This window comes from Uloborus diversus, chromosome 6, assembly GCF_026930045.1.
Source record: "Uloborus diversus isolate 005 chromosome 6, Udiv.v.3.1, whole genome shotgun sequence".
In the NCBI taxonomy this organism is placed as follows: domain Eukaryota; kingdom Metazoa; phylum Arthropoda; class Arachnida; order Araneae; family Uloboridae; genus Uloborus; species Uloborus diversus.
The window spans coordinates 159,996,128-160,016,745 of NC_072736.1; the positions used below are offsets into that span (position 1 = coordinate 159,996,128).

General features: G+C 33.0%; 1 protein-coding gene across 1 annotated transcript in view; it reads left to right on the forward strand.

Annotated features, from left to right (window-relative positions):
• The window catches only part of LOC129225045 (gonadotropin-releasing hormone receptor-like), a 76,715-nt gene extending 56,354 nt beyond the window's left edge, over nucleotides 1–20,361 (forward strand). Inside the window, exons 2-3 of the mRNA XM_054859590.1 lie at nucleotides 18,254–18,853; nucleotides 20,242–20,361. Coding sequence (XP_054715565.1) covers nucleotides 18,254–18,853; nucleotides 20,242–20,361 — 720 coding nt within the window. The remainder of the gene's footprint in view (nucleotides 1–18,253; nucleotides 18,854–20,241) is intronic.
• The last annotated feature ends 257 nt before the right edge of the window (nucleotides 20,362–20,618 follow it).

The window sequence follows — 20,618 nt, forward strand, 5'->3', positions numbered from 1 at the left end:
TTCGTAACAACGCTTTTATTAAAACTTGTAGCGTGAAGAAAATCATTGAGAAGAAACACCTGTTGTTTTTTTTTCTCGAATATGAACAAATACAATTCTGGCTCTGTTTTGAGGCTTTTCCTGTAATCGGGGGATTGAAAATTTTTCCTATTTGGCTATTTTCCCCCAATCTGCCGGGAAATTTTACTGATTTTTTTTTTGTTTAAGGCTGATTGTTGAACAAACGTCGCTTGACTTAATATTTATTTTTGAGGTAGACCGTGCAAAACCGGGCGACGCAGCTAGTAGCATTTAAGTAATTTCAACATTGCGAAAAAAAAAAACGGTCGGTCTTTTTTTTTTTTTAAAAAAAGGCCGACTCCTACTCTGGGAATTTAAAAGCCACTTACTCCGCCTTCTTTAATCTAAAATCAGTCCGAATCCGACTCGGACTCCGAAAGCACTGGCAGAATTGCAGACATTGGTGGAAAATGACGGATTCAGTCTCCAACTCTTTTAATCGAAAATCAATCCGACTGCGACTCCGCAGCTTTTGTTAATGAAAAATTTAACTTTGCATTTATCTAAGAAACCACTAGCGCAGCCAGAAATAACTTCTAGAAGGTTTTTTTAAATCAAAAATACGTCCTCGAGAGGGTTTTTTGATGAAAAATACCTTCTGGAAGTTTTTTTTTAAAGCAAAAATACTTTCTGAAGGTTTTTTTTTGGATCAAAAATGCCTTCTAAAGAGGATTTTTTGATCAAAAATACCTTCTAAAGGGGATTTTTTTGATCAAAAATGCCTTCTAAAGAGGATTTTTTGATCAAAAATACTTTCTAAAGGTGATTTTTTTGATCAAAAAAACCTTCTGAAGGTTTTTTTTTGGATCAAAAGAGCTCTTTCATAAGCATAAACTATTGTATTAGATGCATTTATGTTGAAGCTAATGAGTCTGAGGGGTGTTTTCACCCCCAAAATCCCCCCCTTCGCTGCGCCACTGTAAAGAAACATTCGGTTGTTGTTGATTTAGTTACATAGCAAAAATGCAGCTTTCTCGTCTCTAAGCATACGTATTTATATTAAAAACCAAACTAAAATGTCCCTTTATCGGACGTCAGAAAAGCTTTTCATCAAAATGTCAGCTATCAAAAGGAAATAATATACGATCAAAATATATTATCTTCGAAGAACATCTATGCCGAGGATCAATAGTCTGATATTCAAAGGGACATATGCCTCGGGCTTAGAGAATAAACTTCTATGCACGACTTTTGGAAGGGGAAACTTAAAACAGCCCGTGGGTCTTTCATTTATGTAACTTAAGGCCCCCTAAAGCTAGGGGCTCCGATGTAACTCTTTTACTTAAAGCCGTTGCGTCAGGAATGGATGAAGGGAAGTTGAATTCGATACATTAAAAGGAAAAAGCACGCGACTGTCACATAGCGAAATAGATTAGGTGAAATATGAAAGAAAGATCGTAAAAAATCATATTTCAATTTTGGAAGTAGGTTAATGGATTAGGAAGTATATTTGGAAGGAAAAATGTTCTTTTGGAAGCACAGAACAACATGTTTAAAATAATTTTTCTCATATTTGCTTAATTTTTTCTCATTATGGGAAGGTACAATCTGTCTCTGATGATTACTCCCGATGGACGACGAATTAAACGATTCCATTTGTTAAAGTTGAGTTGAGAAAAGAGTTTTTTTTTGCCAATTGCGGTTATTGGTGCTGTGACAAACTATTAATTTCTTTTCTTTAACAAAAACATAAAGGAATTCGTCCAGGATCAGGCGTCTTTTTATCAGAGTTAAAAAAAAGGTGTTTTATCGAATGTCCATCAATAAGTTTAATGCAGCAACCAATATATAGAATATACTTTAATCAAAACAACAGTTTCCAAAAAAAAAAAAAAAATGCGATTAGTCATTTTAAATCAGGGGTCATTGATATCGCCCCCTGAGGATTGACATAATATAATAAGAATTCAATTAAGGATTGATGATTACCAATGCTTTTCGGAAGCAATGTTTAATTATAAATGAGATTTTTGATTGGGACTTGTTTTCAGTGTTAAGAGGTGATGGTCTAAGCAAATTAAAACTTTTATAATTGAACTATGATTAAATTTAGACCAAAATAAATATTACGTAGAGGCTTCTAACAATTATAGTAATATAATATTTACATTTTTAATTGCATTCTCAAGCTCGTATACCGACTTCAGTCTTGTAAAGTGTATTTTTATGTTTCGGAGAAATAAATTGAATGTAGCGAACTAAAAGTTTTCTATAAACAATTAATCGTCAATCTTACACGCGACGTAAAGCACCCCCCTGCTTCTTATGAAAAAAAAAAAAAAAGAAAATTAATTTGAATTCTGAAATTTTGAATCCAAATTATGTTTTTCGCAATCACGAACTGAGACAGGACCCTACTCATTGGAGTTATTGTTTCTAGAAACGGCTCCTGTCCCCCCCCCCCCCCAAGCCTGCCTCTCCTCCTGGGCGGTTACGTGTGCATAGTTGTGTGTGTGTGTAGACCTGTGTGTATGCACGTAGGCGTGTGTGAGTGTATGTGTGTGAATGTGTGTGTGTAGGACATGGACGCCTCCGACCAGGAGATCGGATAGCTCAAAACCGGAGCAGCCGCGCCGCGCCGCCAGCAGAGGACGGTGGGCGGTGGTGCTGCAGCGGCTTCTGGTTCAAGTTGAAAAAGGCACGGACACCAAAAACGGTCAAATGAGAACAATAAGCAATCGTGATTGCTCAAAAATAAATAAATAAAACTTTACTAAAGTAACGAAAAGGGATTTTCAAATATATTTAAGTTAAGAGTTTTTAAATTTTCGTTAAGAGGATAAGCAACTATTTAGCGATCGATGATCAAAAGAGTCGTTTTAACTTAAGGATTATATTGCAGAGAGGAATACATTTTGCTTGAGCAACATAATCTGCGAAATAAAATTTCGTGCTGTGGACAGTAATGTTTTTTTTTCGAGATTAGCTTTCTCCTGAAAATAAAAATTATAAGTGCTTTTAATGAAATTAATTTCAAACAAACTAAGCAAAAGAATGGGGTCGTTTCCGAAATTTTAAAAGTTTTTTTTTCTGAATGATCATGCTTAAAAACATAGGATCTGACCATTTTTTAAATAATTCGACTAAGTTTAATATTAAAAAAAATATTTTAATCGGTGCGCTTTCATTGTCTACGCTTCTGCCGATGACATCACAAATGATGAAATACCATTCACTGATGCCATTCGCAGAGCGCAATATTTAATTCGCTTCTTGATTATCATAACGTGGAAACGTGGTAGACAGATGCGCCAAAGTACATCATTTGTGACGTCATAAAGACCACGCCTTACTTTCAAAATCGGACATTTAAAAAAATGAATTAACAATTAAGCGTTGGGAAAATGAAAGTTTTTTCTCGCTCCATGTTATTATTTTTGCTTATTCTATCAATTTCAGTGACTAAAAGTAATGCTTTTGACCGAAGGAAACAACCCTATTAAAGGGAAATAAGATAAACCGTGCTCGACATCCCTGATGGTGTGTGAAATGGGAATATGCTTGACAGAAATTGAGAGGAGCCCGTTTGAATTACGATCTAATCTTCGAGATCCTTCAGTGACTACAATGTTCCTGCCGTGAACAGATGAAGGCGGTTTTCAAGTAAGTCAGAGGGCCATGTTTTCAAACGAAATCATTTTGAGAAATAGTTTTTGGAATAAAACGATTGATTTGAATTTTAACATGATTTGGAAAATAATTACGAGGGATTTCTCCAAAAAAAGTTTAAATGAAATATTTTAGATTCATCTACTTAGTGATACTTAAATAAAAAAAAATGAAGAGTAAAAAATAAAAATGCAGAAATTAAAAAAAAAAAAACATTAAATGACACCAAAAAGTGTTTAAAAAGAACTTTACATCAATTAGTTTTTTTTAAATCTAGATTTAATAGTATGAATAATAGTTTTTGGAATAAAACGCTTGATTTGAATTTTAATACAATTAAAAAAATACTTTTGGGTGATTTCTCCAATACACGGTTGAACAAAGTTATCCAATATGATTAGATTCATCTACTTATTGGTACTTAAATTTAAAAAAAGTGTGAAGAATAAAAAATGAAAAGCACAGAAAGTATATATATATATATATATATATATATATATATATATATATATATATATATATATATATATATATATATATATATATATATATATATATATATATATATATATATATATATATATATATAAACATTACATGACGCCAAAAAGTTTTTTTTTAAATTTTAAATCTTTACATCAGTTAGTTTCTTTTAGATCTAGATTTAATAGTATTGATAATAGTTTTTAGAATAAAATGCTTGATTTGAATTTTAACACGATTTGAAAACTACTTTTGAGTGATTTTTCCAAAACACGGTTGAACGAAGTTATCCAATATGATTAGATGCTTCTACTTATTGATACTTAAATTTAAAAAAAAAATGTGAAGAATAAAAAATGAAAAGCACAGAAATTAAAAAAGAAGAAGAAGAAGAAGAAAAAAAACATTACATGACACCAAAAAGTGTTTTTTTTTTTTTAATCTTTACACCAATTAATTTTTTTTAAAATCTAGATTTAATAGTATTGATAATTGTGTTTTTGGAATAAAACGCTTGATTTGAATTTTAACACGATTTGAAAAATACTTTTGAGTGATTTCTCCAAAACACGGTTGAACGAAGTTATCCAATATGAATAGATTCATCTACTTATTGATACTTAAATTTAAAAAAAAAATGTGAAAAAAAAAACTTGTCACTAAAAATTGTCTCTGTTTTAAAAAATCTTTACATCAACTAGTTTTTTTTATCTAGTTAACTTATGCATAAATGACTACCATATACAAGTTGTCAACATTATGTTTTAATTTGCTGCATTCTGTAAAAATTGTTAATACATAAAACCTCTTGACCAAACTGAAAACAATAAAATTATTGTGAATGAACATTTTATTCCTTCTCTAAAGGGGGGGGGGGGGAGAGGATAGCACGTTTTAAAATTTGAAAAATGTATCAAATAAACGCCAATTCTAAATACGTCCCTGATGACATAGTGTCTCACGGAATGTTTGATTTATGTGTTTGTATTTTAACTACATTTGTAACAACAATCCTTAAAAGGTTTTAAAGTTTGGAAAAAGACAAATTGCTTTTGTAATTTAAAACCACCCAGCATTGAGAAATAGTTACTTCTCGGTTTAACTAAGATTTTTAAAATAACGAAATAAATCATAGGAAATCCAATCGATTATTGGCATGTCTGCACAGGAAGGGTGGAAATAGTATTTTGAAGAAAGAAGGTTAAAGGCACAAAAGAAGTATTCTCACGGTGATTTATTAAGGGTAAGAGAACATTTGGATTTCGGCTAGGAATTTAGTGAATAGTTTATATTTTTACAGTAGAATCTCGTTAGATGGCGTTTGTCTGGAGACGACAGAAAAGTAAGCTGTATCCTAAAACGCGATTCAGCTAAGGTCATTTAAAGTAGCTATTCAACACGAGAGTAAATGATGCGTGGCATTTTAAGAAGAGAAAAAAAATACTGTAACATTAGGCCCACTCTATAAATAACAACAATAAGAGAAAATTAGCTTAACAGTAACTTTTTCTTTTTCTTTTTGGGGTATAAAAACTGATTAAAGAAATAAAATTATTTTGTTATTTGCTTTTTAGTGAAATTAGAATTCATAGTAGCAACTTAGAAAACAGTAAATTCAGACGGATAGAAAATATCTGCTTAGTAATTAATAATTAAGGTTGTGAAACCTTAACTCCTTTTTTATAAATGCTAAAAAATTAAAAAAAAAATTTCCTGCTATTTCAGTTTCAAAAGGTAGGAGAGACCGGGACTAGTATACGAATGTTAAATAATTTTCTTGTTTTTGGTTTGACAGCTCTGACTGAGCTATCATGTAACAATGTAGATACTTCGCTACTGTCAGTGTATTTTCAGTGAAATCTGCCAAACCAAACATGTTGCACAAGAGAAAGTTGTTTTTTTCGCAGCGTTAAGTAATTTTTTTCATCCTTAGTTATTTTCTTATAAAGCATATAATAGTAGAGTAATTCACCAAAGCTTATAAATATTGAATAGCCCATGCTTCTACACGACAAATGACGTTTTATTCGGATTATTTTATGAAACTATTTTTAAACCAGTGTAGCTTGATTTCAATACGGCGAGTTGGGGCTAGTAGGCGAACCTTTTTCGGGGTGAGTGTGCGAATTCGCATATTTGCCCCAAGTTAAAATTTTAAAGTCAAAACAGTAAAGAATTGAAATTTAAATTCTGTAAATTGTCAATTTAATGAAATAATTGCATCAGTTAAAACTATTCTTGAGCTTATCATTTCTTATAGACATGCTTATACAATTGCCAACGTACGTGCTCTTCTTTCCGGAAATGAGAAAATACAAGAGAAAAAACAACAACGGGAAAACCGCACCAGATGTAATGCTGCATGTATGGTGCATTCCCTAGTGGGTAGATGACAGCTGAAATATTTCCAGGTTTCTTAAAAGATTTTGCTAAAAACACTAGAAGTTCAAAGAAAAACCTCTGATTCTCTTACTAGACGTTTAAGACTCCCACATCAATTTGGTGGACTTGATTTTTGTAAGGAAACTACTACATTACTAAAAATAATAATAACACTAATCTCTTTCCCACTACATTGTAACCATAAGTTGCTGTCTCTTGATAAAGAGTCTACATGACCCATTGAAAATTATGTCAATTCCGCCTGTGATTCTTTGATGGTGAATAATCCGGGAAAGCCAATGACGATTTACGACGTACCAACGGTGGTAACAGTTGCTTTCCCACAAGAAGCAAGTCCCATAAATATTATGAAAATTATTTATTTCAAAAGAACTGGTGTGTTTCCCTGCAATAAAACATTTTTCAGAACTGTGGCTTCATGCCAAGTTATATCACTCATCGGCCAGACTCCCAATCTCCAGGATCAATGAGTGAATCTGTTTGTCCCAGCAGGCAACCATGCTGGAAGAAAATAACCAAACTGGATGTACCTGTCCTACAGCAGATTCAATTGCTACTTCATTCAATAATTCAGATTTAAAGTTTCTTACTGAAGATAACGCTTTGCCTCTGCTAAACCCACATACGTCTCTGAGCATTACTCCAGATCATATACGACCTTATTCTAAAGCTAGAGACAGTCAGATCAAAAAAGGATGGAAACGAAAGAAGCCTACAGCAATACTCTTTAACATTTCAGTCAAAAAGGCTCTTCAGGAAGAAAGAATATTAGCAAAAAAACGAAAATCATCACAAAAAGTCCCCAAAACATACGAGAAATCTCTGAATCCAAGAAAAAAGGAATGTAAACCCTAAATAAACATAAAAAAGAAGAACACAGGCAAATAAAATAGTTCATTTCGAATAATATTTGCATTTTCAGCATATACTTCTAAAATCAGTTAAACGTTTTATATGGTCTAACATAACTAACTTTAAAGCAATTACAATACTAATTTCGTTTTATTTCATTCATTGTTAAGTTTTACTTCCTTATTTAAAGCATCATTGAGGCTTTATGTGACATTTTCTGTGTCTATTATGAGTTTTTCTCAATTCGCTAACTTACCCCATACAGCTCGCCACTTACCCCGTGACAGGGCAAGTGTGCGAACTCTGCGAAGATTCACAAAAAAAAAAATGTAAAAAATAGACAAAGCATAGTACTGTCAAAACAAAGTACGAATTTGTTGCTGATACCATACAGATTATCCAAGTAATAAAAGAAAATTTTTCTTCTTTATTTACAACCTTTAAAAAAATAAAGTTTAAAAAGTTCGCCAACTGTCCCCAGTCTCCCCTATAGCATTTTTTTTTTACCTTCAATTTTCGGGGAACAGTAAATTGCAGAATAAGCAAGATTGCACAAAAAAGCTAACGTACAATAGATGACTGAGAATATATATATATATATATATATATATATACATATATATTTATCAGTTTTACACTTAAAAAATGGTTATGAGTTTAAAAAAAAAACACACCGTTATTGCACAAGTTTTTATTACAGGAGTAAAGGCACTGATTACCACTTTTTAGAACTGCACAAATAAATTGAAGGAATCTATGTTAGTAAATTAATAACCAAACCAGTTATAAAGAAATAATACAAGACCATTTTAAAACTCGGTAACTCTTAGGGGTAGTTGAAGATAAATCGCAAGGAGCTTAAAATGTATCACGAAGGAAAATTTTAAAATCTCATAAAATATTTTAAATTTGTGCTTCATGAACTTTGAAAAATTCTTAACTTTGAAAAAGGCTGAGTGGTTTCCGAAAAATTAATTAGCAAGTTACAAAGATGTTTGTTGACAAGTTGTTAAAATTAATCGCCCGGTTTAGTTCTAAAGACATATTAGGCTTTGCACGTCAATTCAAATTTTCAGATTGTCATGTCTAGATTATAAGAGTGAATGCTTTTCATATCTCCTCATCTCTACATAGTATAAAATGAAAGATTCAAAAAGCGTCTGTTTGTTTGAACGCGCAAAACCAGAGAACTACCCGGCTGATTTCGCTGAATTTTTCACAGTATCTCTCTCTTAGCCCCGGAAAGGTTTGCAGACGGGTTCGAAAAAAATCGACGAGTAGTTTTTTTTAATTATAATTTAGGCCCAATTTTCACACAAATTCCCAAATTTTTTGCAAACGGGGGGGGGGGGGGGTGTTCGGGGGGGGGGGCACTGAAGAGCCCACATGGCTCGAGAAACCAAAAAAAAAAATCTTTAAAAAAGTAAATAAACAAACCTATGCTCAAATTTTAACAGTTCAGTGTTTTTGTTTTTTATTTTTTAGTAAACATTTGAAGAAAAACGATTACTCTACCCATATTACTTAAGGACGTCAGCGAATCTTAGTTAATAGATATAACTTACCAGGAACCGCCAAACTGTGGTCTTTAAACAAATTCTATAAATAAAAAATGAAAAATATATGTACTGAAAGCAAAAAATCCTCAGAATTATAAAATAGCTTAATAAAAGCCACATTTGTTCTAAAAAGTTCAAATGTGAAAGCAAAAATTTAACTTGATTAAAAGATTGAAGTTCATCACGTACTGCATTCCAACTAATATAAGTTGCACACAACACCTAAAAATTAACAACTGTTAATCGAGAAACAACATGAAATTCAAAAAAAAAAAAAAAAAACTAATTTGAATTCTGAAATTTTGAATTCAAATTATGTTTTTCGCAATCACGAGTTTCGGCAGAACCCTACTCATTGGAGTTATTGTTTCTAGAAACGGCTTCTGTCTCCTAAAGCCTGCCCCTCTTCCTAGGAGATTACTTGTGTATAGCTGTGTGTGTGTGTGTGTAGGCGCGCGTGCGTGCGTGCATGTGTAGGATAGGCTTGTGTGTGTGCATAGACCTGCGCGTGTATGCACGTAGGCGTGAGTGTATGTGTGTAAAGACGGGTTTGTGTGTGTCAGCGTGTATGTGCGTAGAGTGGGTATGTTATATCTCCCTTTAAGTTTCTTTTGGCGATTAAATATCTCGCCAGTTTTATGGCAAACCTAAGTTTAAATTAAAAGAATCTCAGTTCAGATTCAGATTGCTTTAGGATTTTAGATTGATTGATGTTGAACTTACGAAGGGAACCGCTGGCCCTATAATACCAGCAAGAACCATTCTTCTTTACTAATAACTAGTGGTACCCGCACGGCTTTGCCAGTAATAGAAAATTAAAAGGTCTTTTGGTTCGCCTGCATATTTACAAATAATGCATGGTGAATTTTCTCGCCAATGGGCTTGTACCCATGTTACGGTTCCACGTTATGATAATGTCATAATTTACTTGTCCATTTTATGATATTTTTGTTCTTAAAATTGGATTGGAAAAAGAACCACATCGAATTTTCGAAAAATCGCTTCGAGGTGCACACCCCCATGGTACAAACTAACTTTGTGCCAAATTTCATGAAAATCGGTCGAACGGTCTAGGCGCTATTCGCGTCACAGAGATCCTGGCAGACAGAGATCCGGACAGAGGACATTCAGATTTATTATTAGTAAAGATAAAGATAAAGAAAAGATTTAATGTTATTTTTCACCGTAATTTATTAGGCGTCTTTTTTAACAGTTTTAAAGCAACTTTTGAGAACGGCTGGGGTACTAAGCTTTTCGATTTTTTTTTTGTCACGACCTCGTTATTCTAACTCTATCCTCTAAATAAATTGAAAAAGACCATTTCAGTTTCCTTTTTAATTTTTGCCATTAAATATCATTTAAAGCTGCGTTAAAAAGCAAATTGGTCCTCTAAAACCACTCTTTTTCGCCAAAGGACTGCTACCATACATTCACCGGAAACTTGTCAAGTTTATGATACTGCGTAAGATATTTGCATATTCAAATTCATACATAATTTTTAAAAAGAGCACATGTTCAGTACGTATATTTGGGATCTTGGCGAAAAATGAATATTTTTTGACGGTTGCTGGGGTAGGGGGGGAGGGGGGTTAATGGCTTTCTATATTTTTGTTACTAGAATATTTTATATTATATCGAAAGTTTCAAGCTTGTCTTTTTGAAACCCATAAAAAGTTTTTAAAAATCTTTACCATGTTCCAAAGTTATTCAGGGAATGTACTTCGAAAGTAGAGACTTTAGTTGGCAAATTTCGGAAAATGATCGTTTTTTCATACATCAACATAGAAGTAAGACATTAGTAGTCTTTGGCATCAAAACACTTAGCGACAGTTGAAAAATTTGCCAAGAGTATTAGTAATTGAAATCTTCCCGCAAGTTCCACGAAGTTCAATGTTAGCTAAGTAATACGTAAAGGCCAAGAAGTAGAAAAGGTGCTGATGTTGATACATATATTTATAATTTTTTTAAAAAAGTTCAATATAAATTGAAGACCTTCCCTTCTTTAAAACGTTGAAACCTCAGGCATGTACTGGTCTATTAAAGAAATTAATGTCAGTAATTATTATTAATCTGGAGCAAGACAAACCTATGCATTTTTTTTCTTTTGGCAATTTATAGTTTCCAAAATGGTTGAGATTCAATATGAAATTATATTACATCTAATGCACACATGGTAATGAATTAGATCCAAAAAGTTTCAAACTGGATTCAATTAGCAAAATGTACCATTTTGGCGACAAAATGACTACCTATCTTGGCGAAAACACGTTGCAATAACTCCCCAAAACTCAAGGTAAGCCTCGTTTTATGCTCGTAAATGAAAATACTACTTCCTGTCTCGATGAAAACACTTCGCAATATACAGTCTAAAAATCTAGATAAGCCTCGTTTCAGACTATGAAATTAACTTAGAATAGTAAATTAGGGGGTGTTTCAACTTTCCCTGGAACTTCGCATAAAGTTCACCATGAGCAGCTTTTCAAGAGCTTTAACATGCTGCAAAAATGGAACAAATATGACTTTTTTTAAATTAGATATTCACAAATTTATGATTTTCTTTAAAATTGGAATGAAAACCATGGAATACTTTTTTCTTCTAAATGAAAGGTACTCTATGTTCACTCCGGCATCCTTGATAACTTGTATACAAAATTTCATGATGATCGGTCGGGTAGTTAAGGCGTGAAAAGGTAACAAACAAACAAACAAACAAATAAAAAACATATAATATTAATTAGGATTCAATAGAATAAGGATACAAGTACCAAAAAGTTCTCATTACAATTTTAATGATAGTCCCTAAACATAGCTATGTTGTTGTTGTCTTGTGCCAGCTGGGCCGGCAGTTTGGGGGGCTCTGCTTCACTTTTCCAACTGTATAGTAATTTAGTGTGAAGTCCGACTTCCACAATAAATACACGCCATAGTAGGCAACCATTCACAGCATAACAACACATTCAGACAAAGAAAGGCCATGAAGAAGAGAAAGAAAGTGCATCCATACCCGGCTCGGGATTCGAATCCGTGACCTCCCCATCGTAGTCAGACTTCTCTGAGCCAAGGCGGCCGACTGACATTCGCAACTCCAATAAACTATAGGGGGAGCTGCAGCCGCTGTCTAATGGCGGATGAAAACGGTAAAACAAACAGATGCCCTAACTTATAACTTGCTCTGACGCTTTGTGAATGACAGTAATTTTTCATCATGTTTGCGGGAAGCTTTCTTTTCTATTCTTCTGAAATTACATGACACCATAAACTGTCTGAAGCCTGTAATTTACCCCAAAGAAAACACGTGGAATGGAATGTTTTACCTTTTTCTTTAGTATAGTTAATCACCGCAAGGCAGCGTATTCGAGCTCTAGAGTTGCGAATAGCTATCTTATATTAATTCAAAACTGAGCGTATGTATCTATGTATGTACCTACGTATGTATGTCCGAGTTACTTCTCCCGAACGCCAATGAGTTGACCATCGAGCCAGGTATCGATCGATTCATAATTTTTCCGTCTTTATGTTGGGCTATTTAACATAATTCTCTGATAATAATTAGCGGAGACATCAATTAAAAACTATTAATTATAATACTTAGATTCCGACATAAATCCATATTTTTCGAAGGCTTTCCTCCATTCAAATTATTATTTATTGCTTCATCTCAACTTTCCGTAACGATGCTTTTATTAAAATTTGTAGCGTGAAGAAAATCATTAAGAAAAAATATCTGTTGCCATTTTTTCCCCGAATATGAACTAATAAAATTTTGACTTTTGTTTTGAGACTTTTCCTGAAATTGGGAAATTTAAAATGTTTCCTTTTTGGTTATTTTTCCGTAATCTACAGCAAAATTTTGCCGATTCTTTTTTTTTTGTTCAAGCCTGATTGTTGCACATGCGTCTCTTGACATAACTTTTATTTTCGAGATTGACCATGCAAAGCCGGGCGACGCAGCTAGTGTTAGAATAAAAAGAACAGTATTATATCAAAGAACTCTGATGACTGAACATTTATGTTTCCGTATTGATTCGTACTTTCTGCTTAACCATAAATTTTGCTCTTTTACCCACTCTGTTACCAACCTCTTTGTCACGAAAGTATGTAGATAATAAAATATTTAATTTGAATTGCTCTTTAGGTACGGAAGTAAATAATTCTTCATATTTTTTTTCATAACTTACTTGAAAAACTATATATGCATAAAACAGTATTTTATTTTTCTCACTGAAGCCTAGTTTATAGCCTAGACACAATATTTTCAGATGAATAATTTAAAACAGTTTCCGCTCGTACAATCAAATGTAAAGATCCAATATGTAAGAAAGCCGTACGAAATGCTTCGTGTGCAGTATTTTTCATAAAGTTCTATTAAATATTCTCTACCAAATGTATTAAGAAAAAGAGTTAAGGCAAAAAATTTATAGCAAGAAATGCTTTTCTTTTATTCCTCCAATTTAACTTAGGGGAAAAACTTAACTATTTTATGCGTTACGTGTGTGAATTGAAGAAGTGGTCAGAGAATTTTCTCTGAATAAAATCTTATTAAAAGACTTCATTATAAATATATGACATATAATTGTAGTAGAGCATTTGTTTTAATGGTGATTTGTAATTTTTTTGAAAAATATGTAATGCTTGAGAAAATTTATGGCTTTGGAATTTACCTCACTAACACTGCGTTTTTTGTCACTGTCTGTGTGGTGTTAAATATGGCTGAGATCTAATATAAAAAGTTTTTAAATCTCAAAACTGATGTTGAAATTGAAAATAATAGACATTCCTTAGTGAAAAATAATGTTTGTTATCACTTTATGTGAAAAAAAAAATGTTTAGTGTGCCAGAATCACTTTTCGTGGAATCAGTTTATTCATTTTTTGCCTATTTTCCCATAAAAGTAAAAGAAAGACGAAAAAAAAAAGCAAAGCAAAGAGCGAAAATTGAAAGTTATTTTAAAAGCCTTGCTTGAATGAATTACAAATATTTTATTTGTTAACAAACATGAGATGGCAACAGTTAAAAATTTTAAATCATTGAGATAATATTTCCTATCATTTCCATACAATTAAAATCACGAGAAATACGCAGACGACAATCTATTACGATTTATCTTTCTTATTGTTGCATTAATAAAAATATTTTTATTCGCAAAAAAAAAAAAAAAAATCAACACCTCTTGGAGCGATCGGCGTCAAAATAGAACCAAAGCCTGTTTACATATGGATTCACATATATTCCAAATTTCAACCAGAACGTAGCATTACTTCTTGAGATAGGGCACTCAAAATGGAAAAAAAGAACGGGTGATTGCGCTACCCCCTTTTTAGCTGTTGACACAAAAATAAAATCAGTTCTTATACCCACTAAGGGCTACTTGCCGATAAATTTTTCTTTCATTCCGTTCATTATTTCTTGAGATACAGCAGTCACAATTGACGACAAAAAACGTTCTATAGCTCAACCCCCGTTTGAGTTATTGACACCAAAATTGAATCAGCACCTGTTCCTGTTAATACCAACATATGGACCAAATTTTGTTTGATTCCGCCAGTAACTTCCTGAGGAATAGCAAGCACGCGTAACTCGAAAAACGTCCCATTGCTCCACCCCCCTTGGAGGAATTCACGCCAAAAACTAATGGGCACAAGTTCACATAGGGGCACATATGTGTACTAAATTTCGTTCGATTTCATGCGGTAGTTTTTGTTGTAGAGCGGCCACAAAAAACTGGTCACACACAGACGTGACACACATACATACACACACATACATACACACACATACATACACACACATACATACACACACACACACAGACAGACAGACATTTTCCAAAAATGGTCGAAATGGACTCAGCACACCTCAAAACGTTCGAATCCGTCAAAATTCGAAATTCGAAAATTTGCACGAATCCAATACTTTCTTCTATATATTAGATATAGAAGAAAGTAAAAAGGCATTAAAGAAGGCTCAAAGTATTTTTAAAATATAGCTAACCCTCACAACCCCCCCTCCCCTTCCAGGATAAAAAAAAAGTCAGAATTAAATATTGAGAAATTAAAAATTGGAAAGTAGGGTTTAAGAGATGGGGGAAAATATGTGTGTCCGTCGCTCTGTCTGTCCGTCCGTCCCCCCTAATAACTTTTAAACGAATAGTCCAATTCAAACAAACCTTTTTTTGGTCTCTCGGCGAGGATACCTCATTCTCAGATTTTACTTTTTGATTTGAACAATTTTAATTCAGTTTTGAACAGTTCAAAAAATTTAGTATTAGCACCAACGGGGGAAATTTAATGCCAATGTAGACCATATACTTAAGGGAATATTTGCTTCAAACAAACTGTTTGAAAAAGCTCTTGATGATGAACATGTAGAGTTTTTTTTTCTTTTCATTTTATTCAAATGATTTTTGATCTGTTTTAAGGGTAGTTTTTCAAAAACTCAAAACATTTTAGCGTTAGCAACAACATAAAAAATTATTTTTTGGCATCAAAAAAATTGAAAAAAAAAAAAAAAAATGTGCAGATTTTCAGTTTCTTCAGTTTCTGTTCGCTTTGTGTCTCAGTTCGAAATACCATATCTCGTAGACTTAACACTGACGCAAGTCAGAGACAAATATGACTGAATCAAAATGGAATGATTCAAAGCGCAAATATTTTTACTGCAGAGTCGTTGGGAAAATGAACCAACTCTGACTCTTGGAATTTTAAAAGCTTCCACTCCCGACTCGGACTACTGTTATCCAAAATCTGTCTGACTCCGACTCCAACCCCGTAGCCCTGATTTTTGCTGTGAAATACAGTTTGTTAAGATGATTTTTTTTTCAAATTCTTAAAACTGTTGGAAGATTTTTGAAGAATTTTTATATTTGAAGAATTTTAATTTTATACTTTTTTGCACCACAACTAAATTTTTAGAAACAATAGGTATAAGAAATTACTCATAGAATGAATTTTTTTTTTTATGTTGTCACTTTTTTTTAACATTGCTGAAATTCCTTTTCATTATAATCAATTTGTTATGAATAGTTTTTAGGAGAACCTAAAAGGAATAAATCCTCTCACTTTTGAAACGCTTTCAAGTGAATAATTATAAGCCTGATTTACGGTTTAGTTGTTTTTTCATCATTCCAAAATCCAAAGAATAAGACTGATTTTTGAAGAATTTTTCTATTTGAGGGATTTTTAATTTATTTTTTTTTTTTGTACTACAATTAAATTTTTAGAAACAATAGGCATAAGACATTTTCCATAAAATGACAACATTTTTACGTTTTTCTTTTTTTTTTTTTTTTGAGAAATCACGATTGCTTATTGTTCTCACTTGACTGTTTTGATGTCCTTTGATTTTATTTTCCCACCGCCACCCTGTGCAGCATCACCGTCGACCGGGTCCTCACGATGCTGCTCCTACAGCGAAAGCCGTCTCCAGGTTGCATCCATGTCCTACACACACGCGCATACATACACAACTACACGCACACGCATGCACACACACACAAACACACACAAACACAGACACACACACACAAACACATACACAGAAACACATACACACAACTACCCACACATTCATGCCTGCACACAGACACAAACACATACGCCTACACACACATACACATACTCCCCCCCCCACACACATTCATATACACAACTACCCACACACTTATGCCAGCACACAGACACAAACACACATACCTGCACACACATACACATACCCCCTACACATAAACACACATACCCCCCCCCCCACACAAACACAAACGCCTACATACACACACTCGTGATTGCGAAAAACATAATTTGAATTCAAGATGTCAAAATTCAAATTAATTTTTTTTTTTTTACTTTACTGAAATTTCTTTCGATATAATCAATATTTTATGAATAGTTTTTAGGAGAATGTAAAATAAATAAATACTCTCACTTTTCAAACGCTGTCTAAGTGAGTAATTATGAGCATGATTTACGGTTCGGTTGCTTTTTCATCACTCCAAAGAACAAAACTGTTGAAAGATTTTTGAAGGAGGCTCTTCAATTTGGCGCCGCCGTCGCCTGTATTTTACCAGTAGCAGACGATTCCTCGCTCTCCATCTGACAACACAATTTAATCTCGATGTCGCGCCCGAAGAGGCCACTTCTCAGTCGAACACAATCGCCGAATCGTTTCTCGATTGTTTATACGTCGGGTGTTTGGTGAAACTATGTGAAATGTTTATAGTGATAATTTATGATTTAGTCGGTGGCAATTGTCAATAATTAATGTGGTACTCGTCACTGGTGTTACAAAAGATAAGGAATTCGGTATATTTTATGATTTTTGGTGTTTATCTTTGAATTTTTTGTGCTGCAAATAGAATACTTTGCTACCTTTTTAAAATCATCTGAATTTTAATCACCATGAAGAAATCATGTTGAGAGAAACTATGTGTTTTAATCTTCTTAATTTTTGAATTAAAGTAGGTTAAACGGATGATATTTTAATTAGGTAAAACTAAAATATAATTTTTTGCCAAGGAACATTTTTTTGAAATAAATTTGGCAAAATTATGCATTGTGCGAGCTATTACAAATAAATAGGATTGAAAACATAAATATATAAATTTGGAACTGCATATCAATGTGATCTGAAGATGATGCGTCATTTATTAGTTCATTTGAATTAAATTCAGTACCAAAAGAAAATTTACTGTTGTCTGAAATATAAAAATTCAAATGTTCGCTCATGAGCTAGTATTATTAAGGGAATGAACTTAAGTTCTTTGAAGTTAGTTCCATGCTGTTTAAAATCCAGAAAGATGTAAAAATAAAGGAAGTAAAAAATGACCGATGAAAAGAAAGAAAGTAAGATAAATAAAAATAGTTACAAAATCGAGAAATGAGTACAAAATCGAAGTATTCATCTGTGAAAAATATCACAACGCATCGTTTTTTTAAAATTATAAACCTGCTTAAAAATGACGAAAAGGAAAATAACAATATTATCAGGAATGTAACAACCGGAAATATTGAAAAAATATAGTATTCTTACAAATCCACTGCAGGAAAAACAGGATGACTTGAAAGCAATTATTATCATCTAATTATACTTTTGAAGAATGTCCTAAGATAATGTTTGTGCATTTGTCATTTCATAAGTATGAGGGAAACCCTACTATGTGCCTCGTATCTGCTTGTCGTTTATTATATGGTCTTTCTAAAATTATTTCAAAATTAATGTCATCAATTAATAATGCTGGTGGTGACTTTTATCGCATTATTTTTATAATATACATTATCACGTCCCTAAAACAGATTGTCATTGCTCAATCGGCGCCATTCGAAATTGTTGATAAGCCACCTTTCGAAATTGGTCTTAATGCAAATATTTGTTCCTTACAAACATCAAGTAAGATACTGATTCATGACACCGAAACATTCAATGGATCAACTAGCTCCATTAATTCTAACATTTCATGTACAATCGATGCTCCTATATTTAACGACAGGGCCAAAATTCGTGTCATCATTCTCTCGACCATCAGCATCGTCTCACTGATTGGCAACATTGCTGTCTTGATCACCATCAGGAGGAATCACAGGAAAAGCCAATCGACGATCTATCTCCTGATTGGTGTCTTGGCCATTGCCGATCTTTCTGTGACAACTTTCTGCGTGGTCGTGGATGCCATCTGGGCTTATACAGTGCAGTGGATGGCAAATGATGCTGTTTGCAAAATGGTGAAGTTTCTTCAGATGTTTTCGCTTTATTTCTCCACATTCCTGCTGGTGGTTATTGGCTATGACCGATACGATGCGATTCGTTACCCCATGCGGAGGGCCTACTCCAAGAGGAAAGTTCGAAAGTTGCTACTCGTCGCTGTTTTGCTGAGCGCTGTCTTCAGTACACCACAGGTAAGAGTGGGCTTTTACATATTCTATTACGTACATTACTATTATACATACTTACATACATTAATGTTTTTTATATTCTTTTTGAGAGCGAATTTTTTGTCGTCATAGTTACAAATCGCCTGCAGTTTGATTTTATTCATATTTTTTTCAGGGCTGTCACAAGCAGACTACATTAAAAAAGAGGTTTTTCTGTAAATTACGTTTTTTCAGAAAAACCCCTATATAGTATATAGATGAATCTACACTTATATATAATTTGATTTTATTCGGTTTTTTTTTTTCAGGGATTAACTATAGAAGACTTTACATTAAAAAAAAAAAAAATGTGTAAAATTACGTTTTTTTAGGAAAAAATACCTGTATAGATGAACATTTGGCCAAAATACTGTGAAACGCCCCCGCTATTTTACAGGAGAGCAGAAAAACGATCTCTTGGTGCATACAAAGGATTAGACTTGCGCCTTGCGCCCTTTTAACACTGGTAAATTATTTTTAGGAATTGGGATTTTTTTTTTTTTTTTTTAAGGATTACTTTTATGTAGTTCGGTGCGGGATAGGATTTTACAGATAATGCACTAAAATCGCAATTTCTGGACTTACGTTAGTCTGGCTATGAGGTACAAATTTGACGTATGCACGGGGAGAACGTCTTTTTTTGTTTGAGGGTTATTCTTAAAAAACAGTTTATTGCGCACAAAAGTTAAATTTTATGGTTTCTTTCAACTATTGTATGAGGGTGATTAAGTAATTATTACACTACTGTGTAATAATACTACTGCACTCCTCGAATGGGAGACTAGGTCTTAACTGATAAAAGTACCTTATATATTTGATACAAATTTTACATCGTTTTTGAGTTTACGCAATGGTGCCGCTTCGCCGCTTGCATCGTGTTGATGCATAACGTTTGGGTCAGGTTTATATGGTTAAACGATTTTACTCATTACATTTTATATACTTTTTCTTTTTTAGAAAAATACCTAGAAATTATTTTAAAAAGAACCTCAAACGAAGAGAATTTATCTTGAAATATTTGAAAGAGCGTGCGGCAAAATAGAGAATGAAAAATTATATTTACTGAAAGCAGGGAAAAAATGAGATAATAAATGAATAAATAAATAATAATAATAATAAAAAAAACTAAAAAGAAAAAAAAATATAAGCCCAGTAGTTTAGAATGTTATTTAGTACTACTGAATAACTACAACATTGAAATAGTTTCTTAGCGATACACACATATAAGACAAATCATAAATTCAAAAGCAGAACTGAAGGATCAACAGTCGCGGCCCATTCCTTTTTGAATCAAGGAACCCCGTAAAATTTGAATGGGCCCCGACTGTTGATCCTTCTATTCTGCTTTTGAATTTATGATTTGTCTTACACAGGGTGGTTCTGAACACTTGGGCAAATCTTTAAGGGGTGATAGTAAACAGGACAAACAGTATAATGTACAAAATGAAGGCCCCAAACGTCTTTCGAAGGATATACGCGCCATTAAAGTTTAGGGTTCAAAATTTCAAATGGACATAAAAAAACGGAAAAATTGGTTGATTCGTTTGCGGTTTTCGCTAAAATTATTCTTTTCATCAGTATTTTCTTGAAAATAAATTTTGAAGATGTATTTAAAAAATGTCGAGATAGAGGGCGGTTTAGACTTTGGAGTAACGGACAACTATGTTTTACCGCTATTTTTAAAAATCTTTAAATATTTTCTATTGCTTGGACTCAAACTTAAATTTTGAGCATAAAATCTGAATTTTTG